Source organism: Sturnira hondurensis, unplaced genomic scaffold (assembly GCF_014824575.4).
Source record: "Sturnira hondurensis isolate 20B ecotype Veracruz unplaced genomic scaffold, ASM1482457v3 Scaffold0022707, whole genome shotgun sequence".
Taxonomy (NCBI): domain Eukaryota; kingdom Metazoa; phylum Chordata; class Mammalia; order Chiroptera; family Phyllostomidae; genus Sturnira; species Sturnira hondurensis.
Genome location: NW_028095338.1, coordinates 258,185 through 278,339, shown reverse-complemented (window position 1 = coordinate 278,339; position 20,155 = coordinate 258,185). Strand labels below are relative to the sequence as shown.

At 44.9% G+C, this 20,155-nt stretch overlaps 1 protein-coding gene across 1 annotated transcript; it reads left to right on the top strand.

Annotated features, from left to right (window-relative positions):
* Positions 1 to 472: 472 nt before the first annotated feature.
* Positions 473 to 20,155, top strand: CUNH4orf54 (chromosome unknown C4orf54 homolog). Its single transcript, XM_037036265.1, is given in 3 exon segments — positions 473 to 540; positions 1,405 to 6,855; positions 16,104 to 20,155. Coding segments are annotated over 2 exon segments (5,487 nt in total). The 3' UTR covers positions 6,824 to 6,855; positions 16,104 to 20,155.

The following is a 20,155-nucleotide window of genomic DNA, read 5'->3' as shown; positions in this document are numbered from 1 at the left end:
AGATCCAAGTTGTCATGGGGAGAGTGGCAGGGCTGTGCTGTCCACCTCTCAACTATGGGAAGGTAAATGCTCAGTTGTTAGGGACTCCCACTCCATACCCACACCACGCCGAACAGAGGAAGGAACATTTTTCTGTGTGGGGGTGGCTTTCATGTTGGAAGGAGATGGTTGACGGTGTTATTTTTGTTCCCCACAAATGTGGACGTTTAAAATAGTGCTTTATTCAATCGGCATAAGTGACACATAGACTATGTATAGTGGTGGAACTGGTCCTGGCAGGTGAGGAGGGCCAGATTTCACCAAAACCAAGAGGCGTGGTTCTCCACTGATAACACCCAAGGGATCTTTCCTGAGGATGGTGGGCACAGAACCCCCATCATGGGCTACCTGGCAAATTCACTCACACAACCACTGAACTGTTTGAAATGGATGTGCCTCAGAGCCAGTGAACTAGGACTTTGGCTTTGTTTCCATGGGGCATGCCAGCGGGTCACATTTCCTCTCTGAACCTGCCTCCAAGCAGCACTGTACTCACGAAGGGTAAGTGTGTCCGTTGTTCTTTCGTGCCTATTGACTTCGTGCCCTGCGGGTCTGGAGTTCAGCCAGCGTAACCGAATCAGGAGGCTGCGGCTCAGGCTATATTTAATTGGAGGTTTATTGTCTTCTCATGGTTTTAGTTTGGGGAACATTTTCTGAGATTGATTGGATATCGGTGAGTTGAAGTGGTGTCAATTTTGACCCCATCTGGTCCTTTTTCAGTGATTGTAACTAAAAAGTTTATTTAAAGCCTTATGTTTTCAGTGTTTGAAAATTACCCTTTTATTCTTCAAGTCAGCCCAGTGAGCATTCTAGAAGGGACTCTTCCTATTTTGAAACAAATGGATTATGTTTCATGGAGCATAACTTTGGGAAAAAGAGGATGAAATGTTTCATTCTCGTGAAAAGTTTTATTACTAGAACTCATCTGATTTGAGTTGAAAGAGAAGAAAATGCTCAGCTTTTGAGGCAAACGTAAAGCTTAGCTTTGGAGGCAGACATAAAACTTACCTTATGTCCAAGAGGGATTTTGAAATCATTCTGGATTTTCCTTAAATGGATTTGGAATGCAATGCAGAATTCGGATTTTATTTGGGGATGAAGGGGAAAAACCATTTAATCAGACTTAGGAGTGAAAGTGGCAGTGAGTGAGGAATTATTTCACACTTCTTACACATGATTGTAATAGATGACACAGAACATTTGGTTGATTTGAATTAGAACCCACACGCCTCATCCACCCTCAACCTTCTCTTTTCATTTTAGAGTCTCCTCTGTGCCCTCCAGTGTGGTTTTACTGTGGTTTGACTAGGGAATAGACACTAAAAATATTTCTGGAATGACGTGACCCACTCTCGCCCCATACAGGAAAGGGACAAGCCTTCACAAGAAACAGCACATACTTTGCTTTCATTTCTGAGAGTCCCGGGGTCCATCTACAGATGTTGCTCCTTCCATGGCCGATGGCATTCGGACTCCAAGCTGCCAATGGTGCCGGGCAAACAACTGGACAGGACAGCTCAGCTACAGGAAAGTGGCCACAGTCTCGGCCAGAGCAGCAGCCCCCAAGCCACAGACCACCTCTGCCACCCGGTCCAGGAGCCTTCCCACTTCCCTCAGGCTTACCCAGGCCCCGCCACAGGGGCTGAAGAACTGGAAGGTGGTGATAGTAGAGAAAGTGGTGTCTACAGCCTTGGGGGCAGTCCAGGCACACAGGACCCTGTTTCGGGCAACTCTGCAGCCCCTCCAGCACCAGGGAAGGACCCAGGACAGCCCCAGCACTCACCACTGTCTCTTCCTGTCGCTGACACCTAGGCAAGGGCTCAGAATGGAAGCTGCCACTCTTGAGCTGAATCCACAGGCCAGACTGAAGGAGGTGGGGGACGGGTTGAGTGGAGCTCAAGATAGCCAGGAGCTAAAGCAGCAGCTGCAGCCACTGCCCCAGTCATCAGCCTCCTCCCAGCAAGAAGCGAAATATGTGGAGATGTGCACTCCAGCTGGAGTCCAGAGGGAGAGTCCACAGACCATGAAACGGACTCTGGAGTGCTCACCTGGGGATCAAAGGGCCTCTAGGAATCCCGAGGAGAAAGCCCAAGATGAACTCAGAAGTCAAAAGAGCAAGGCTTCAACCCCTCAGAAGAGTCCTGCTTCCTCAGAACTCACCGGATCCCAGATCTGCAGTGCTGAAGAAGGCAGCAACTTCTCCTCCTCTTCTTCTTCCTCCTCTTCCTCCCCGGTGGGCAAAGCAGACAGTGGCCTTTCCAAGCCGGATGGACCCACCATATCAGCAGGGGCTCCGGCCACCTCATCTTCGTCTTTAGGCTTTGAGAGTGACAGTGGTGAGAGTGCAGTGAGCTGCCAGCCCAGGGGAGGAGTGGGAGGGAAAGCGGCAGGAGAAGGAGGTGGGGGAGGAAGAGGAGGAGGAGGGGGAGAAGATGGAACAGAGTGCAGGGACATTATTGCCAAGTCTCAGGGAAGTAGGGGTCCCCACAAAAACGAGCAGACTCACTACATCACCACCCACGAGATCCAGCTGAGTGAGGTAGAGCAGGACATGGATTTCGACGTGGGGCTGGCCTCCCGCTGGGATTTCGAGGACAACAACGTGATCTACTCATTCGTGGACTATGCCTCCTTTGGTGGCAGTGACGAGACTCCGGGGGACATCACCTCCCCAACCGAAGAGGAGGACAACAGCTGCTACCTCAGCACTACTCCCAGCACCAATGCCACCCGGACACCGAGCCCTTCCAGCAGTGACCCTCCCCGCCCGAGCACAGGCAGCAGTGGTCGCGACACCAGCAGCACGGAAGTGGGCAGTGACCCTACTGACAGTGGCCCCACTCCCCCACCCACTGGGCCTGGCACTGCCACCGGGCCTGAGCCCTTGCCGGAGCCCCCGGAGGCAGCTTCAGGGGCAGCAGCCGCAGCAAGCAGCTGTGGGAGTGCAGCAAGCCAGATCCTCCTATCAATCAAACCGACTTCCCGGGCTATAAATGAGCCTAGCAACGTGCGCGCAAAGCAAAACATTATTTATGCTGCCAAGCATGAAGGCGACATGAGCCTCCGAGTCTCTACGGCTGCTGAACACAATTCAAGTTCACTGAAGCAAGACCCGGCTGCAGCCGTGGCTCAGGACCATGCAAAGAAATTCATTGCTGTCCCTGCTCGCCTGCAAACACGGTGTGGGGCCATCCGGGCTAAGGAGCTGGTGGACTATTCCAGCGGGGCCTCCAGCGCTGTGAGTGAACTGGACGACGCGGACAAAGAGGTTCGTAACCTGACCTCCCGCGCCTTCCGGAGCCTCGCTTACCCCTATTTTGAGGCTCTGAACATCAGCTCCCGGGAGTCCTCCACACTCTCCGAAGTTGGCTTTGGGCGTTGGTCGACCTTCCTAGACCTAAAATGCGGGGGTGTTGGAGCCAGGGTGGAACAGAGCCTGCTCCGGAGCAGTGCAGCCGCGGTGGCTGCAAGTCTTAGAAAGGACGGTGGTGCCAGGACAACCGCAGACCAGCTCTACATCCACTCCAGGAAGTCCCAGACTAAGGCCTTGGAGTTTGTGGTCAGCAAGGTCGAAGGGGAAATCAAGCATGTGGAGACACCTTTGTGTTTCCAGAAGCAGGTCCAGACAGGCTCGCATGTGGTCACCCTTCTGGAGCCTCTGAATTTACGAAGCGAGAGCAAAGCCAGCTCAACCACTGGGCCCTGCAGGGCCACCAGAGGTTCCAGCAAGGGCCCCGGGTCGGTGTGCACAGATGACGGCTCAGAGACCTCTGAGAGCAGCAAGCCTGCCACCCGTGCGGAGGGCACCCAGAAGAAGTCCAAGTTTGCTTCCAGTCTTCTCAAAAATGTCATCTCCAAGAAGATGCAGCGGGAACAGGAGTTCAAAATGGAGAGGGGAGAAGTCACTGACACATCCCATAACCTCTCCAGCATGTCCAAGGAGCCAGAGGGTGCCCCCGCCTCCGCGGGTGAGAAGCAGCGGGAGAGGGGCCTGCAGAGGCAGGGCTCTCGCCACTCAGAGGCTGGCTCGGAATACACTGTGCTCAGCGTGTCTGATGCCGGTGCTGAGGGGTCAGTGGTGGGGTCTAAGTCTCCAGTTTTCAAAGCCAGTGCTCCTCGGGAGGGCAATGCTGGCTCCGGCCGAACTTTCCCTGATGGACACACAGAGGAAGTGTGTGAAATTAAAAAGAGTGCATCAGAGACTGTCAAGGGCATCTTCCTCCGTAGTCAGAACAGTGCATTCCGGTCCTGGAAGGAGAAAGAGGCAGAGAAGCGGGAAGAAAAAGCCCCCATTGGGAAGCTTCAGCTCCCCAAGGGGGGTGACTGGAGGGCTGATCTTGGGGAGATCTCTGCCAGCAAGTCCACCATCATGTCCCGTCTCTTTGTCCCCAACATCCAGCAGACACCCAAGGACAAGCAGCCGGAGAAACAGGCCACCAAGTACCCTGCTGCCCAGGCCACCCCTACTGCAGTGACTCAGCCCAAGGCTCCGGAAATCAAGATCCGGCTGGGGAGCGTGCAGCAGCCAAGCTCAGACTTCAACATCGCCAAGCTGCTCACGCCCAAGCTGACCGGTGGCAGCAACTCGAACCTCCTCAAGACCATTGAGGACAACACCAGGGTGCAACAGAAACTCTTCCGGGGGGACAACATGGAAAAAGCTCCCCAATTCCAGGTGAGAGATGTCAGAGACAAGTCCAAAGCCCAGGCCCCTCTCCACCAGGTGAGAGATGTCAGGAAACTAATCAAAGGGTCAGGCGATAGCAGTGACAAGGGCAGTGTTACCCCGGAGCAGGTTACCCCCGGGCCCAAACCCAGGCAGTCGGCTGCTGCAGCCGGCGGATCCAGATCCCTGTCCCCCATGGTGATTACATGCCAGGCAGTGCTGAACCAGAGAGAAGAGAGCATGGACCGAGAGCTGAGGGAGAGCATGGGCAAAGGTGGCAGCAACAACGGCTTGAATGCCTCCTCGCCAGAAGGGACGGTCTTGGTTCACAGGGCGTCTGGCAGGCTGCCCGTGGCCACCATTGCCCCCAATAAGCCTGAGCAGGGCTCGTACCTGCCCGTGCTCAAGATCGTCTCCAAGGTTTCCGCTCAGAAGACCCCAGAGAAGGCCAAGGACGAGGAGGAAGGGCGAGACCCAAAGCCGTCTCGGAATGCCTTGGAGAAATTGACTGCTGCAGTGAGATCCATGGAAGAACTGTACAGCTTCAACAGGAATGAGTGGAAGCGCAAAAGCGACCCTTTGCCAGTGATGACGGACAGCCATGTCCTGTCGCTCATTGCTAGTGAAGAGAGAGAAGGGGTCGGGGGTGCAGAGGGGGACCCCGACAAGCTGGCCAAACGGCCTGGTGCGGTAGGAGAGCGGGGCACAGGGAACAGAGGCGGAGTGGTCCTGCGAGGGGGCCCCATGGAGCGTCTGCAGCGCAGAAACTCCAACCCGAGCTCCGAGAGTGTGTCTGCCCGTGCCGCTGCCTTCGAGAACCTGGCGCTGGCTAAGGAAAGGCCCCGGTCCCTCTATATTGCCCCAGTCCACAAAGATGTGGAGAGAACCCAGCCCCTGCAGGCCCTCCCACCAATCGCCAGTAACCGCAGCTCCTTCACAGTGAGTGCCAGCAGCACCCAGAAAACCGGGGGTGTTGCTGGCAAGTTCCCACAAGGGCTTTCTCCAGAGAGCCCTTCAGCAACAAAAAGCATCAAGTCTCAGGGACTTCGGTCCCTCAAGATCTCTCCAGCCACCCGGGCATCTCTTGATGAGGTGACCAATAGGAAAAATGGCAGCAACTTGGAAAAGAGCAATAGTGACTGTGAGAATTACCTGACCATCCCACTTAAAGGAAGCTCTGCAGCCGGGGATCTTCAAGGCAGGCCTAGGGTAGGGAGGGAGGGTCCCCCAGCCTCCTCAGCGGCCACTCTCTGCAGCTTACCCCCACTGAGCGCCCGCAGTCAGGTCCCCAGTTGCCCCAAAGGCTCCCAGATCAGTGGAACCAGGAGGCTAGCTTGGCCTACCAAACCTGAAAACCCACCGGAGTCAGTAGCTGCCCCCACAGGGCCCCAGAGCCCACAGCATCCCCCCACTGCCATCTACCACCAGCAGCCACTGCCCTTTGCCTTGCAGGGGTCCCAGCCCCAGGTCCTTTGCTTCTCCCCACCTGGCATGCCTGCCCCAGCACCTTCAGGCCCAGCTCCTGTCCCCTCAGACCCCTTCCAGCAACCACAGCCTCAGCAGACCCAGCGCAAGATGCTTCTGGATGTGACAACTGGCCAGTACTACCTGGTGGACACACCAGTGCAGCCCATGACCCGGAGACTGTTTGACCCCGAGACAGGGCAGTACGTGGATGTGCCCATGACCTCCCAGCAGCAAGCTGTGGCTCCCATGTCCCTCCCTGTGCCACCCTTGGCCTTGAGTCCCGGGGCCTATGGACCCACCTACATGATCTACCCTGGGTTTCTGCCCACAGTGCTGCCTACCAGTGCCCTGCAGCCTACGCCAGTTGCTCACACCCCAGGGAGCAGCGAGCTCTCCCAGACGGCTGCAGAATCCCCCAGCAAAGAGGCAGCTGCCAAGTTAACTGAGGCCCCATACTTCATGGCCTCTGGTCAGTCTCCTGCTTCCTCTTCAGCCCCAGCAGCCACATCCCAGCTGGTGGGAGCCAAGGGTTTTGCCCAGCTGCACAGCAAACCTGTCATCAGCATCACTTCCCAGCCTTTGGGGCCGAGGATCATTGCTCCCCCCTCCTTCGACGGCACCACCATGAGCTTTGTGGTGGAGCACAGATGACGAGTAATCACCAGGAAGCAGGATAGAGCTGGGTGAGTGTAACTTTGATCATCAGATATAAATATTAAGAGCAATCCTGTTTCTTTGTGTGTGTCTGTGTTTAAAATGTCAGATTTACAGCAGAGGACGTTATCTAGAAACGGGCATTTTTGAAGGATAGAAAAAAAACCCCATCCAAATTATTAAGAAGCTAATTTTCTTGCCAAGTTTCCTCCTCTCCCCATTCCTGTCTCCATGACCTTTCCCCTTTGACCTTTTCACATTGCCTGAGTGTTTTTCCCACCTGTTAGTAGGAGAGAAGTGAACCTTGCATCTGTCAGGTTAGACTTTGTTGAAAGTTCACAGGGGAGAGAAACAAAAACCCAGCCTGTATTTAGTGGAGTGAGCCTCTATTCCTGGCAGCCTCAGTGATGGAAGGGAGAACATCCTGCAAAATTGTTGGGAACACTGTCAATCGGCTTGCTCCTCAGAAGTAAAGGGGTCAAAGACTCACATTTTCTTGTTAGAAGGTTTTCTGAACTTCCAGAAGAATTTTTCTCCCTCTCTCACATCTTTCTCTTGAAGTTTCTTATACAAGAGAATGTCTTTTTTAAGCTCTTGTTTTTCTGTTTTCAGACAATCAGAACACTTTTTGTTAGATGAGTCCCAGGTCTTTAAGGTATGTTACACACACACACACACACACACACACACACACACACAGCCAACCCCTATGAGAGGAGGGATTACTGAGAGCTGTGGCTCCTTGCAGGGGCTGTTAAGTTGGACCCAGTCATTCAGACCAAATCCACTCCCTCAGCTGCCAGTCCCTATAAGGTGTTCATTTTCATATCTGTATGTTCTCCCTTCAGAAAAGAAGCAACTGCTACTTGCTCCCCTCTCAAGGAAATTAGATAAAGTAGATCCCTAACATTTGAATTAATCCAAATTCATAGACAGGAATTCTTGCCATAAATATGGTCCATGAAACCTGATAGGAAAAATGAGCCTGAGTCAGGGCACTTCAGGTCACACACATGGGAAAGATTGGGACACACTTCAGATTTGAACACAAAGATGTCAGCACTATGGGGGCAAATTGCCCCTCATTCTCCTGTTCTCTTCAGGTTAGAAAAGGTTGACCTTATAAACGTTTCTTGGACTTTCACTTCTTGGTAAGTTATACCAAACCAAAACAGGAGATGGAGAAGAGAGAAACCCTTTCTATGCTTATGTAAGGAAATAAGCCATTTCTCTGAACTGAAAAAGAACAGAGGAACAATGTTTCATTGGCCAATGAAAGAGCCTTAAATTAGGAAGTAGGATCATTAGATTACAGTTAAAGCTTCTTCCCACCAGCTGTGTGTTCTTGGGCTGCAAACTCTAGCACTCATGACACTCATGTGTCAATAATATCTACTCCTCAAAATGCATCTGAGTGTCAGATGATATAACAGTGTGCTGCAGATTTAAAGCCCTTTTTAACTTAAGGGGCTATTGCATTTATTGGCGTACACAACATTAGGACACTATTCAAAAATCCTTGGGTCTTTCTCAAAGAATTCACGTAAAAATGCAAGACTCGTTTTACTTGCAACCTAGAAATAGATCATTAGAAATTTTTCTCTCCAAGGGTTTGTAACAGGCAGTGTGTGATGATCACAAAAAATAAGGGAGGGGGAAGATTAAAGATAAATATGCATCTTTAGTCTATTGTGAAAAATAAAGAAAAAATTTAGTACACCTGTGGAAGGGACTCAGGATTAGAGAATAGTCTTGCAGAAGGGAAAAAGTAGCCTCTAGACAAAAGTAGTTTAATCTTCTGAACAGGTGGTACTGCATTTACCTAAGGCTATTTTGGAGCAGCTAATGCCTCAAGGCCTTTGTGTGACTGCAGAGGCGGAGGTGCAGAAACAAAGGGAACGGAGGGCTGGGCAGAGAGAGGAACCAGGCACACCTGCTCCTGTAGTGTCCCCTCGGCACCTGCCTTTGGCCTTTCTCCTGTCTGCAAAGTCCGAAGTGGTTAGGCTTGGATTTGTTTCCATCAGACACAAATACAAATCACAGTTTTTAGTATTCAAAATTTGAACAATGATTTTTTTGGATGTTTATTTTTTTGAAAGCAAAACTTTTATTTTAGTCCATAGCCCTGGAGACAGACAAATAAAAAGCTGGCCTCGCCATTTAAGAAGACTAATGAAGAACTAACAATTAGCTTTTTGTACACAGGCAAAAAAAATCTCGTTATTAAAACTCAGATAACTAACAAAAATCCTTCAAAACTCACCTTCCTTATATAGTTCTATGCCATTTCCCAAAGAAAAGTCAGATACATAAACAAGTGTGTAGTTCTTTTCTTGCTGTGAAAAAAGTTTTAAATGCTGTTCAGATGTATCAAAATTTACATTGTACTCACTCACTCGTCAACTGATCCTCATATGAATGGTCCTTGTGAGAAGCCTTGGCTGCTGGTTTTAGTTCAAAATTTCCTTTGAAAACCAGTCTTATCCCAGAGATTTTTCCTTGGGGTGGGGTCTGGTTTTATGTGCCTCTTTCAATTAAGTCATTTAAATGATTTGATCCAAAGACAACATTTTGCAGAGGAGAAAACTGGGACTTAGAAAGAAATGGACCTGTGGAGACGGCGCTTAGCCCCCAGGCCATGCAATGCTCCCCACAGGCCACTCTGTGTGTTTGTTCCTTGGTAGGCAGCACGGAACAAGGGGAGGGTAGCTGAGAATGCATTGAGATCTAAATTGGCAGCCAGGACACCTGGGACCTACTCTCTGCCTCTCCAGACATTTGAAAAATGAGTGTTTGAATGAAATGTATAAATTCCCCCATTCATTTAACAAACACGAATTGCAGGTTTACAGTCTACCAACCACAGTGTACTCTGCGGTGACTCTAAACCCCCATGTGACCTGGTATGGTCACGTCAGCCAGCAGCCTACACTCCAGCTGGAGGACACACCCCAAACACACAGAAATGCAAAACTAGTGTTTGAATCCTGTCTTCACCTTTAAGATTCCTCCAGCTCAAATAGTAAATATTTCATTGTCTATTTTTAGCTGTGCATTGTAACAGGGAGCTTTGCTTTCTGCCCCTGTATATATTTGAGCATAACCAGCTGCTGTTTTTTCTAATTATTCTGTTATGAATTTCCCTTTAGTTTCGCTTTTATAGGTGAGACATTCCCACTGCAAAGATAATTAGTAATGTTACTTGTTTCACTATTATTTAATAATGACATTGAAGATGGTGATAAACAGACAAGGCTGTGTACATCCAGTAGCCCAGTGACCAGAGAGTCACAGCAGGAGCCCGTTTGTGACACACATCTTGGTCAGCACAGCAGCCGTAAAACTTCACTACTTCCTTCGTTTCTGCTAAAACCTGTCTGTTTTAGATCCTTGTCACTTGTTGATTTTGTTTTGAACATCCCAGCTCCATGGGATCTTTGATGCCTTTTCCAGAGATTATTTTTTGTTTTAGTTTTCTATCATTGGAAGCATGAAGCTATATTTTCCCTTTTTATGCTTTCTCCAGCCCACCTACATAGATGCCATATATTTGTTTTAAAAATTTTATTGCAACTTGATACTAAATACCATTTACAAGAGCATAAAGATAAAATAAACATGTAATAATAACAAAACAAAACTTTAATTGGCACTATGCCTGCTATGCAGTAGGTATTGCAATTATTTTGTTACATTTGAGTGTCTTTTTTTTCCTGTAAGATTTTATCCATTTGTTTATTCATTTCTGAGTGTGCCTTATGGAGCAACTCCTACAGGTCTGTCTTTCTTTTCTCCTTACCTTCTCAGAGTTAATTTCAATCCTCTGCAGAGAGCCCTGCAGGTCAGAGAAAGGGGGCTGGATATTGTAGAGTGTTCTAAGCAGGTCCTAAAGAGGTCATTAGATCGTCAATCCCTGTCCCCTCGTGTTAAGTTGCAGGAGGAAATTGGGCCTCAAGGAAGTTAAGTGGCTCTTCTTCAGTCACGGAATTCCTGTGGGGCAGAGTTGGGACCCAAAGCCTGAATCACCCCATATCAGTCTTTTTTTCCAGTTTGCTTCTTTCTTACTGCTTCCCAGCCCCCTTCTCCTTCCCCTGCCAAGAGCCACCCTTCGTTGGTGGTCCTCCTCCCTGGCATTTCTCCCACTAGTTCATTCCCCCTCCTTTCTTCCCCTGCTATTTGTTTGAGAATTTACTTTCTGTTCTTTGCTTTTTTTTTTTCCTGTGGTGGGGAGGGGGGCTTTACTCCTTATTGTGGTTTTTCCTTTCCCATTCCCTTCGAGCTGATTTAGTTTAATGTGTCACCTTGCTTCTTTCCATCTCACTTTTTTCGTTTGTAGTTTGTATTTAATCACAGACTGGAAAACTGAAAGGACTGGCGCTCTCTGCCAGCTCCCTCACCAGACCGTTCTTTGCATCTGAGAAACAGGCCAGTTGGCTGCAAGCTCAACATTTCATGTTCATTTCGCTCCATAATTACATTTCCTAATCAATTCATTTATTTCCACTTTTCTCTGACTTGGTTGTGACTTCCTTTCTTAATTATATGTGACTGTTGTTTAATTTTATTATCTTCCTAATGTCTTTTTTTTTGCCCTTTTCCTTCTCCTTTTCTCCTTTCTTAGATTGTAGCTTCCCTCTTGCTCTTAATTTTGTGCTTCTCTCCAGAACTTTACTACCTTTATTATTCTCTCCTCTATCCTCTATGAAATCAATAAAAATAGAAAGTAATAGCTAATGTGTATTAATCATTTATCACATGCCAAGATTTAACATCATGCCATCTGACTCTTCAAAGAAGTAGCTACTGTATTCATCTCTATTTGACAAATAAAGAAATAACTTGTTCTAAGGAAACAGATCAGTTGAAACCTAGGCCCTTCCTGCTCCGTGGTCATGCTCTTGTGGGGGCCCCTGGTTTGCCCTGCTCTTACTCTCTGCCCTCCAGGTCTCAGTTTCTTCCTGTGAATTGTCCCTCTTCAGTCATCTGGGAAAAAGAGAAAGGAGTAAGGTCAGAAACTGGCCTTGAATCCAATAATGTCTAGCATATACCTAGCCTCCCTGTGTGTTTTGCTTTTGATTGAAAAATTAGCTGTCCTTAGTTATTAGAGCATTTTACTCTCCAAAGAGGAACTTGAGCCAGTGTTAGCATTTCTAGGGGCTGTAGCTCTTGGTGGTAGGGTGTTTCTGTGTGCATGTGGGATGCACAGCTGAGAGTGGAATCCTCCCTGGATGCCAATGGATTCAGGCATTTTAGTTGGAGGAGAGCTGTGTGGTTTCACCAAAACCCCAGTGTGTGCCCCTTGAAATCAGGCAGTCCTGGCCCAAATTTTAATACTGTTACTACTCAAGACAAGTGACTTGCCCTCTCTGGGCTTCAGTTTTCTCAGCAATAAAATGGGGATACCTTGCAGGAATGTCGTGAAGACTGAATTATAAAACCATCACAAAGGACGTATCAAAGAGTTCATAGCATGTAAACTTGGAGACTGTAACCTCATGAATGCCTTAGAACCTTCTGATCTTTCAGAGGCCCTTACCAGAGCAGAAAATCAGCCCTTATTATTATAGACTCGCTATAGCATCAGGGGCCTGATCCGGGACTGTTTTTTATTTCTCTAAACTGGAGGCAGTTTCCACAGCTCTGTAGTCAGAGCTAGCTGATCTCTTGGGAAAGGCCAGTTGGCTGTGGGTCAAGGTACTCTGGTATCCTCCAAGGTTTTCCAGTATGCTATATAACTCTGGGCCTAGATTGCCAGCAACAATCTGATGATTTTCCTCTCTGCCTGGACACAGGCTTGTGTAGAACAAAGGAAAACCTGACCCAGCATCCATTCTGAACTCTGTAGTGTATTCTGGTCCTATAAGTGTGGGAAGTCATCCAGGCCAAACTGCCTGGTGACACAAGATAGTTAGCCTCTTGTCTTTACTGACTTCTTCGTGGTCCTCTGATTGGTTAAATTTATCGTTTATTATTATGTTATATTGTATATTTAATAATAATTAGAATAACTTGATAATTTCATGATTTCAAACAGAAGTGCTTTTAAGTTAATGTAAACAGAAGCAATACCCTGGGAATAAATAAAAAGGCAGTGTCTAGGCAATGAATCCCTGAAAACTGTATTGGTAGATGGTATAAATAGATTTTTCCTCTATTTCTCAGCATCCCAGAGTGCCTTCCTGCCCCCTTTGGTCCACATAGAAATGATTCTTCATAGTCTTCTATTTTCTTCTCTGTCTTTTGTCATCATATTTTCCTTTCCTGTTGCTACTTTATGTCATTAGGCAAAAAACCTTACATTTAGCAAATAAAGTCTCCAAACTCACAATGGTCTTTTTCATCTTGAAGGTCATTCCTTAATATAAAATACAAAAGAATAAAATAGAAAGCATGAACTATTGTACATATGAAGTCATCATTTTTCCTATAGACTTCCTTTTTTAAGCACATATTAACAGGTCTGTTTCTAGATGACAGGCTTAAAATATCCCTTACTGATTCCTGTGATTGCATGAGTGATTAGATAATGGTTATGTGATACTTGCTGGGGGTTATTTTTCACCTGATAGAGTCTTCTCCATCCCTCACAAATATTACCTGTAGTTCACTCTAGTTCGGTTGTTATAACATTACATTCACATATCAACTCTCAAATGTTTAAGAAAATGTTCTTTAGGCAAAGTTCTAGTAGATTGCACTATATAAGGACAGTGGTCGGGGACTTCCGCCAAGATGGAGGCATAGATGGAAACACTGTGCCTTCTCCCACAACCAAGTTTGAATACAACAAAGGTTTGGAGAACAAAGACACAGCCAAAGAATAGAAAATTGAATTATACGGAAGTCCGACAACCACTAACCGTTCAATGGGGACGGTAAGAGGGGCGGAGCCAGCAGCAGAGCAGGGTCAGGCAGGAAAGATCCCCCGACCCAGGCGCACAGGTAGCCCGGACCCAGTCGGGGTGCAGGGCAGACTGACTGCAGTCACACATTCGCGCACAGTGAGATGACAGAGCAGGCCCCAGAGGGCGAGCAAACCCAGTGGTGGAGGGCTGACGGCGGTGGCACACTTGCGTACAGTGGGATGAAACTTGTGGGCCCCAGTGACGGTGGCAGCCGTGGCACCTGTGGCGGCGGCGGGAGGCAGCAGACGGGACGCCATTGCTCCTCGTTGACCCTACCCCCACATACAGTGTCACAACCCAGCGACTTAGTTGCCCTGCTCTGGTGAACACCTAGGGCTCCGATCCTGCTACGTAACAGGCATGAACAGCCCAAAAGATGGTGCAAGAAGAACTCAAAGTCCCAGAGCCGATAACTCTAAGCGACGGAGAAATTGCCAGCCTCTCAGATGCACAGTTCAAGACACTATTTATCAGGATGCTCACAGAACTGGTTGACTATAGTCACAAATTAAAGGAACATATGAAGGCTAAACTAATTGAAATGCAGGGAAATGCACAGGAAACCAATAGTGATGGAAAGGAAACTGGGACTCAAATCAAGGAGTGGACCAGAAGGAAGAAAAAAATGACCAAACAGAAAAGAATGAAGAAACAAGAATTCAAAAAAAATGAGGAGAGGCTTAGGAACCTCCAGGACATCTTTAAACGTTCCAACATCTGGATTATAGGGGTACCAGAAGGGGGAAAGAAACAGCCACAAGTGGAAAACTTATTTGAACAAATAATAAAGGAGAACTTCCCCAGTCTGGCAAAGGAAATAGACTTCCAGGAAATCCAGGAAGCTCACTGAGTCCCAAAGAAGTTCGACCCAAGAAGGAACACACCAAGGCACATCATCATTACATTAGCCAAGATTAAAATGAAGGAGAGAATCCTAGAAGCATCAAGAGATAAGGGGACAGTCACCTACAAAGGAGTACCCATCAGACTGTCAGTGGATTTCTCAAAAGAGACCTTACAGGCAAGAAGGGGCTGGAAAGAAGTATTCCAAGTCATGAAATCCAAAGACCTACAGCCAAGATTGCTCTATCCAGCAAAGCTTTCATTTAGAATGGAAGTGCTTCTCAGATAAGGTCAAGTTCAAGGAGTTCATCATCACCAAGCCCTTATTACATGAAATGCTAAAGGGACTTATATAAGAAAAAAGAGGTGAAAAATATGAACAGTGAAAGGACAGCAAACACACAGTTATTAACAAGCACACCTAAAACAAAAGCAAACCAAGAGGACAGCTAGATCAGGAGTGGAACCATAGAAATGAAGAACACATGGAGGGTTAGCAACAGGGGAGTGGGAGGAGGAGAAGAGGGGAGAAGGTACAGAAAATAGCATAGATGGTAGGTAGAAAATAGATAGGGGGGAGGGCAAGAATAGTAGGGGAAATATAGAATCCAAAGAACTTGAGACACGTGGTTATAAACTAAGGGGGGGGGATGGTGGGGGAGGGGTTGTGCAGGTGGAGGGGAATGAAGGGGGGGAATAGAACAACTGTAATGGTATAATCAATAAAAAATATATATAAAAAAAGACAGTGGTCAACAGAAAGGGCTAATTTACAGTAAGCTTCTGAACATGTCAGTACTTATCTTAGAATGGATTGAACTAAGTTATAGCCTCTGGCCGATGCATCTCATTTTTAAAAAACGTACCAGGTGAAATTCTATATAATCTGGGTAGTGATTTTTTGTTTACAAAATTTCTCACTATAGTTCTTACTCATTTAATTGGATTCCTAACTCATGGTAAATTCCATTTCTGCATGATATTTTAGGGGCACATCTATTACACACTTTTATCCTTGTTGTGAATGATTTAAATGAAACTAAACATTTCACTCTAAAATCAGTTTTGTATAACTCTTTGTATTTAATTCAATTTTCAAACGGAAGTTCCCCTTTGGGCACTTTCTTAAAGCCAGTGTAATGTCTAGTAAGTTCAGAAACACATTTGCCAAACACACTTTAAAATGTGAACTTGATCATTATTAATGTTGAAAGTAGACAAATAGTTAAATAAAATACATTTTGACATATTTCTTGCTTCTTTAAAAATGAATTTTATGCTCCAGCTGGTGTAGCTCAGTGGATTGAGCATGGGCCTGTGAACCAAAGGATCACGGTTCAATTCCCAGTCGGGGCACATGCCTAGGTTGCAGGCCAGTTCCCAGCAGGGGATGCATGAGAGGCAACCATACATTGATATTTCTCTCCCTCGCTCCTTCCATTCCCCACTAAGGATAAATAAATAAAATATTAAAAAATGAATTTTACTTTTGGAACTAACCATCTCTTCTTTCCTATATTTGTTTATAGGAGCAAGACAGAAAGATGGACTGTTCTTCTTTAATCTGAAGGCTGCATTGTAACAGCACTAAGAATTCATCTTTAAAATTTCCTCTACATGTGTTATTCTTAGTTTTCACTTGTTATAAACCAAGGGTATAAGTTTCTATATTTTCCTGAACAACTCTGTTAAGACAGATTGTGTTATTTTAGTTTTATTGGGCTGGTTGAATGGTTTCGTTTTTTCCCCTGTAAAATTATTTTTTATACTTTACTACAGGATATAAGCTTTCTATTTATCTTTCCCTCCATTTGGCTAGACAAGAAAAAAATCCCTTAAGTATTTTCAGAGTTCAGTCAAACCACACAACAGAATGAGATTGGTTTTGTTGTAAACCAAGCCAGAAATCAGTAACTTGGATCCCAGATCTCCTCATAGGTTCTCGGAATATGTGAGGAGTAGCCGACAGGATTGTAGCACATGTTTTGATTTTAAATATGATGTGTACTCACTTTGAATCATATACCAGCCAAGCCTATCATTCTCTTCATTGTATTCTACATGTTCTTTTATTGGATTTAGCATGAATTCAGATGTGATTGTGAAAAGTAGTGGTTTTAACTTTTGTGCTTTGTTTTCATTTTTCCAATGGTACAATGTCATGACACTATTTGTTGCTTTAAAACAGAATGGCTTAAAATATGGAAGAGCAAGTGATAATATTTAAAGTTAAGTTTTTAGTCTCAGGAAGATATAAAATATCTATTTCCCTCTAGTAACCCAAACTCGTTATAAGTGTATAGCAGCTTTTGCTCTTCTTCAATGATTCCCTCCATAGTTGCATAGTCCTGGCTCTCACGAATTGTTTGGAGTCCAAAGAGTGACCGGTTTGGGGTGATAGAGTAGAATGTAAGCTCCTGTTCAGTGGCTCTGATTTGCTCCAGCCCTAGCCATACCAATAGTGGTGACCTAGGATTATATCACTTGCTCCTTGTGGTTGTAAGAGACATTGAGAGTCCAAATCATAGAATCTTTCACTGACATTCAATACTGCCTCAGTTGTAACCCAGTTCTGAAGGTTATTTTAGTGAGTGTTCACAGTGAATCTTGAAGAGGTGATTGGTCAGATAAATATTCAGCTTGTCAGAATTAACAAGTGTGCCAATATCTATCTGACAAATGTTACATTGGAATATTTCTTACTGTTTAAAAAGAATACCTTGAAGGTTTCCCCAGGCTTTCTTGTTTAAGAAATCCCCTCTTCTTCACTTAGTTGTTCAAAGATAAAGCATTCTGGTAATTTTAAAAGCCTTTTTTATTTCAATAGTCATCAATTTTTGGTTTCTGCTTATAAATGCTTCTTGAGGCCACAGAATTTTATGCTGTTCATGATTGAAGGTGTGGGTAAAAAACTATGAGACTGGTTTTTGTATGATTTATATAAGCTCATTATTTTGTAGCTATGCTTCCTTTCTCAGACTCTTTTAAAAAATTCAATTTCACTTTCAGGGCCTTCCTTAAAGGAATAGCTTTTCCTTAAAAAAAATATGTTGGATAAAAAGAAAGGTTTGAGGGAGGAATAATCCATCAGCTTTGCTCTCAATTCAATCAATCGTTGGGCCAATGAACTATGAAATGCGGTGGTAGCCTGTATGAGACATGAAACATGAAATAAGAAGTAGCCTCTGAGTATGGAAAAGATGCCCCTGTACCATATTAGGGACAGTATTATTCCTTTGTCATAGAGGTTTGCTGACCCAGGTGCATCGACAGATTCACCCCAGAGCTTCCTGAATTTTTCACCACTGGGGAACTAGTTACAACATCTGCCCTTCCTCATTTTCAGTAGAGATCAGCTGGGTATGAGGTCTCGTAAGATTGAAACGAGAAAGTAGAATCATTTCCAAAGATCTGAAACCTATAATACTCAAAACAGTACCATGAATCCTCAAGTATTTGAGCGCCTCTGGTGCACCTTATATAGGATTTTGTTGGGTAGTACCAGAATTGATAAGACTGCTTGAAAACTAGGTGTGACTTCTAGGAAATCCCAGTGGCCATACTGAGCAGTTAACTGTTTGCCAGCTCTACAAAAAGAGAGACTCTCCAAGAATATGTGGTAAAGGGCTTAGCTACCAACATTCTGGGGCCCCATAAGTTATTCATCATTATTTGTCACCAGCAGATATGAGCCTTAAATTCTTACATTGAGGTAAACAGACATTGGGAAAGCAAGGAGAACTTTCTGCTGGTTAGATCTATCAGAGAGGCTACGTCCTGTGAGGAGCTGTCAAGGATGCAGTAAATGTCTAAGTGGTTAAGAATGTACTTTACAATAATATTCTATGAATATGATATTGTCTGTTGATAATCTTGTGGTACTCTGTTTGCTCAAACCATACAAAGCTGCTAAACCATTCACTACCTCAAATGATAGGAAGGAACATTTTTAAAGACTTGAGATAAATCTAAATCCTGATGTCATTGTTTTCTCATTTCTTGAGGTCACATTGGTATTTGAAAGAAGTGGTGGTGCCCTTCGTTTTTCAACCACAGTTAAATAGAATAAGAGTCTATGAACCTTCCAACCCATAAAACTACTACCCTAATGACATCCCTTCAGTTACTCAAATACCCTTTTATGTTTTAGATGCATAGAACTATTAATGAAGTATGTGGCATTTTCTAAGTAGTGCCTTGAGCTCAAATTTAATTAGATTTGCAAAGTCAGGCTTTTGCCATTTTCTCTCAGGGTTACAAGTGTGACTCAGTTTTCCAGACAATCCACAGGGCATTGTGTGTAGAAATCTTGACCCATTTTCTTTTGCCCCCTCATTGGTTAAATGGTAAGGTTGTAATATGCTCTATTTGAATTGATTTTTTTTTTTTTTGGAAAACTGAACACATTTGTAACCAGTATGAAAACTTAATTAACTAGAATGTATTTTCTTAAAAGCACTCACTGAAATTGCCCCTAGGATTGAATGAAGCCCAGATATGCTGTCAGTGACCTAACTTACAGGTTGCCTGTATGCCTGTGTGTCTCTGTGTATATGGCTCTCTGCATATCATTGAGTAAGTAAGTTAAAACAAAATACTTCTCGACACCTCTATGATAAATCCCAAATGTTAACACACATTTCAAATTCATCCTTATATCATGAGAAAATGCTTAATAGTAGAAATGTTTTTCTTAATTTCAGATTTGACTTTTTCATCCTTGCCTCTTAAAGAGATTTAATGTGTTTAAATTATTTTCATGTTTCATGTGTTTGCTACAAATAGAATGCTCATGCTACCTGAAATAATACTTTGGACTGCAGGACAGTATTGATTCCTAAGTAGACTGACTGTAATCTCATGATAAGTACATATTCATGTATATCCATGAGAAAACACATTCAATAACAGTTTCTGTGTTTAAAAACTATCATAAGATATTTTTATATGTGGTGCTTGAGGAGTTTCATTCTACAGTTTACATGGTGTAGGTTTGCACCCCGAAATTCTCAGGGTATGCTATTTTACCCAAATACTTGAAAGAAAAAGGTGCCCTGTATTTTATCAGTACTGTTGAGGGGGAAAATGATAAATTCTGTGTTCAGGTTTGCTTTAGAAAAATCAAATTTATAAATCATGTTAGACTTTTACATAATTTCTAAGGAGATACACACATAGATAGGATATATATTTTCAAGACACTGTTTCTACATTCTTAACCAATTTCTGGGTCCTCAGTAGACCTCACAGGTGCATAAAATCATGAACAAAGCATGCAGCATTTGCTAAATTGTGCCTTGAGCTTGAATCTAATCAGAATTGCAGACTCTGGAAGAAAAGCGTGTTTGTCTGTGGCATGTGTGATTAGAAGGCCCAGGGGAGGATTCTGAAAATTGGACTTGTCTGTATGCCCTGCGTCTCAGAAAAGAACTGAATGTTCACAACAGTATTTGTAAGCAAATCAATATTCTTGTTCCATGTCACAACTAGAGCATCTTATTAGATTTATTCCTATTTAATTCATAATGGTGCAGTGTTTTTTTTTAAGTTTCGTAATTGCTTTTGACAAGCTAGTGTTAAT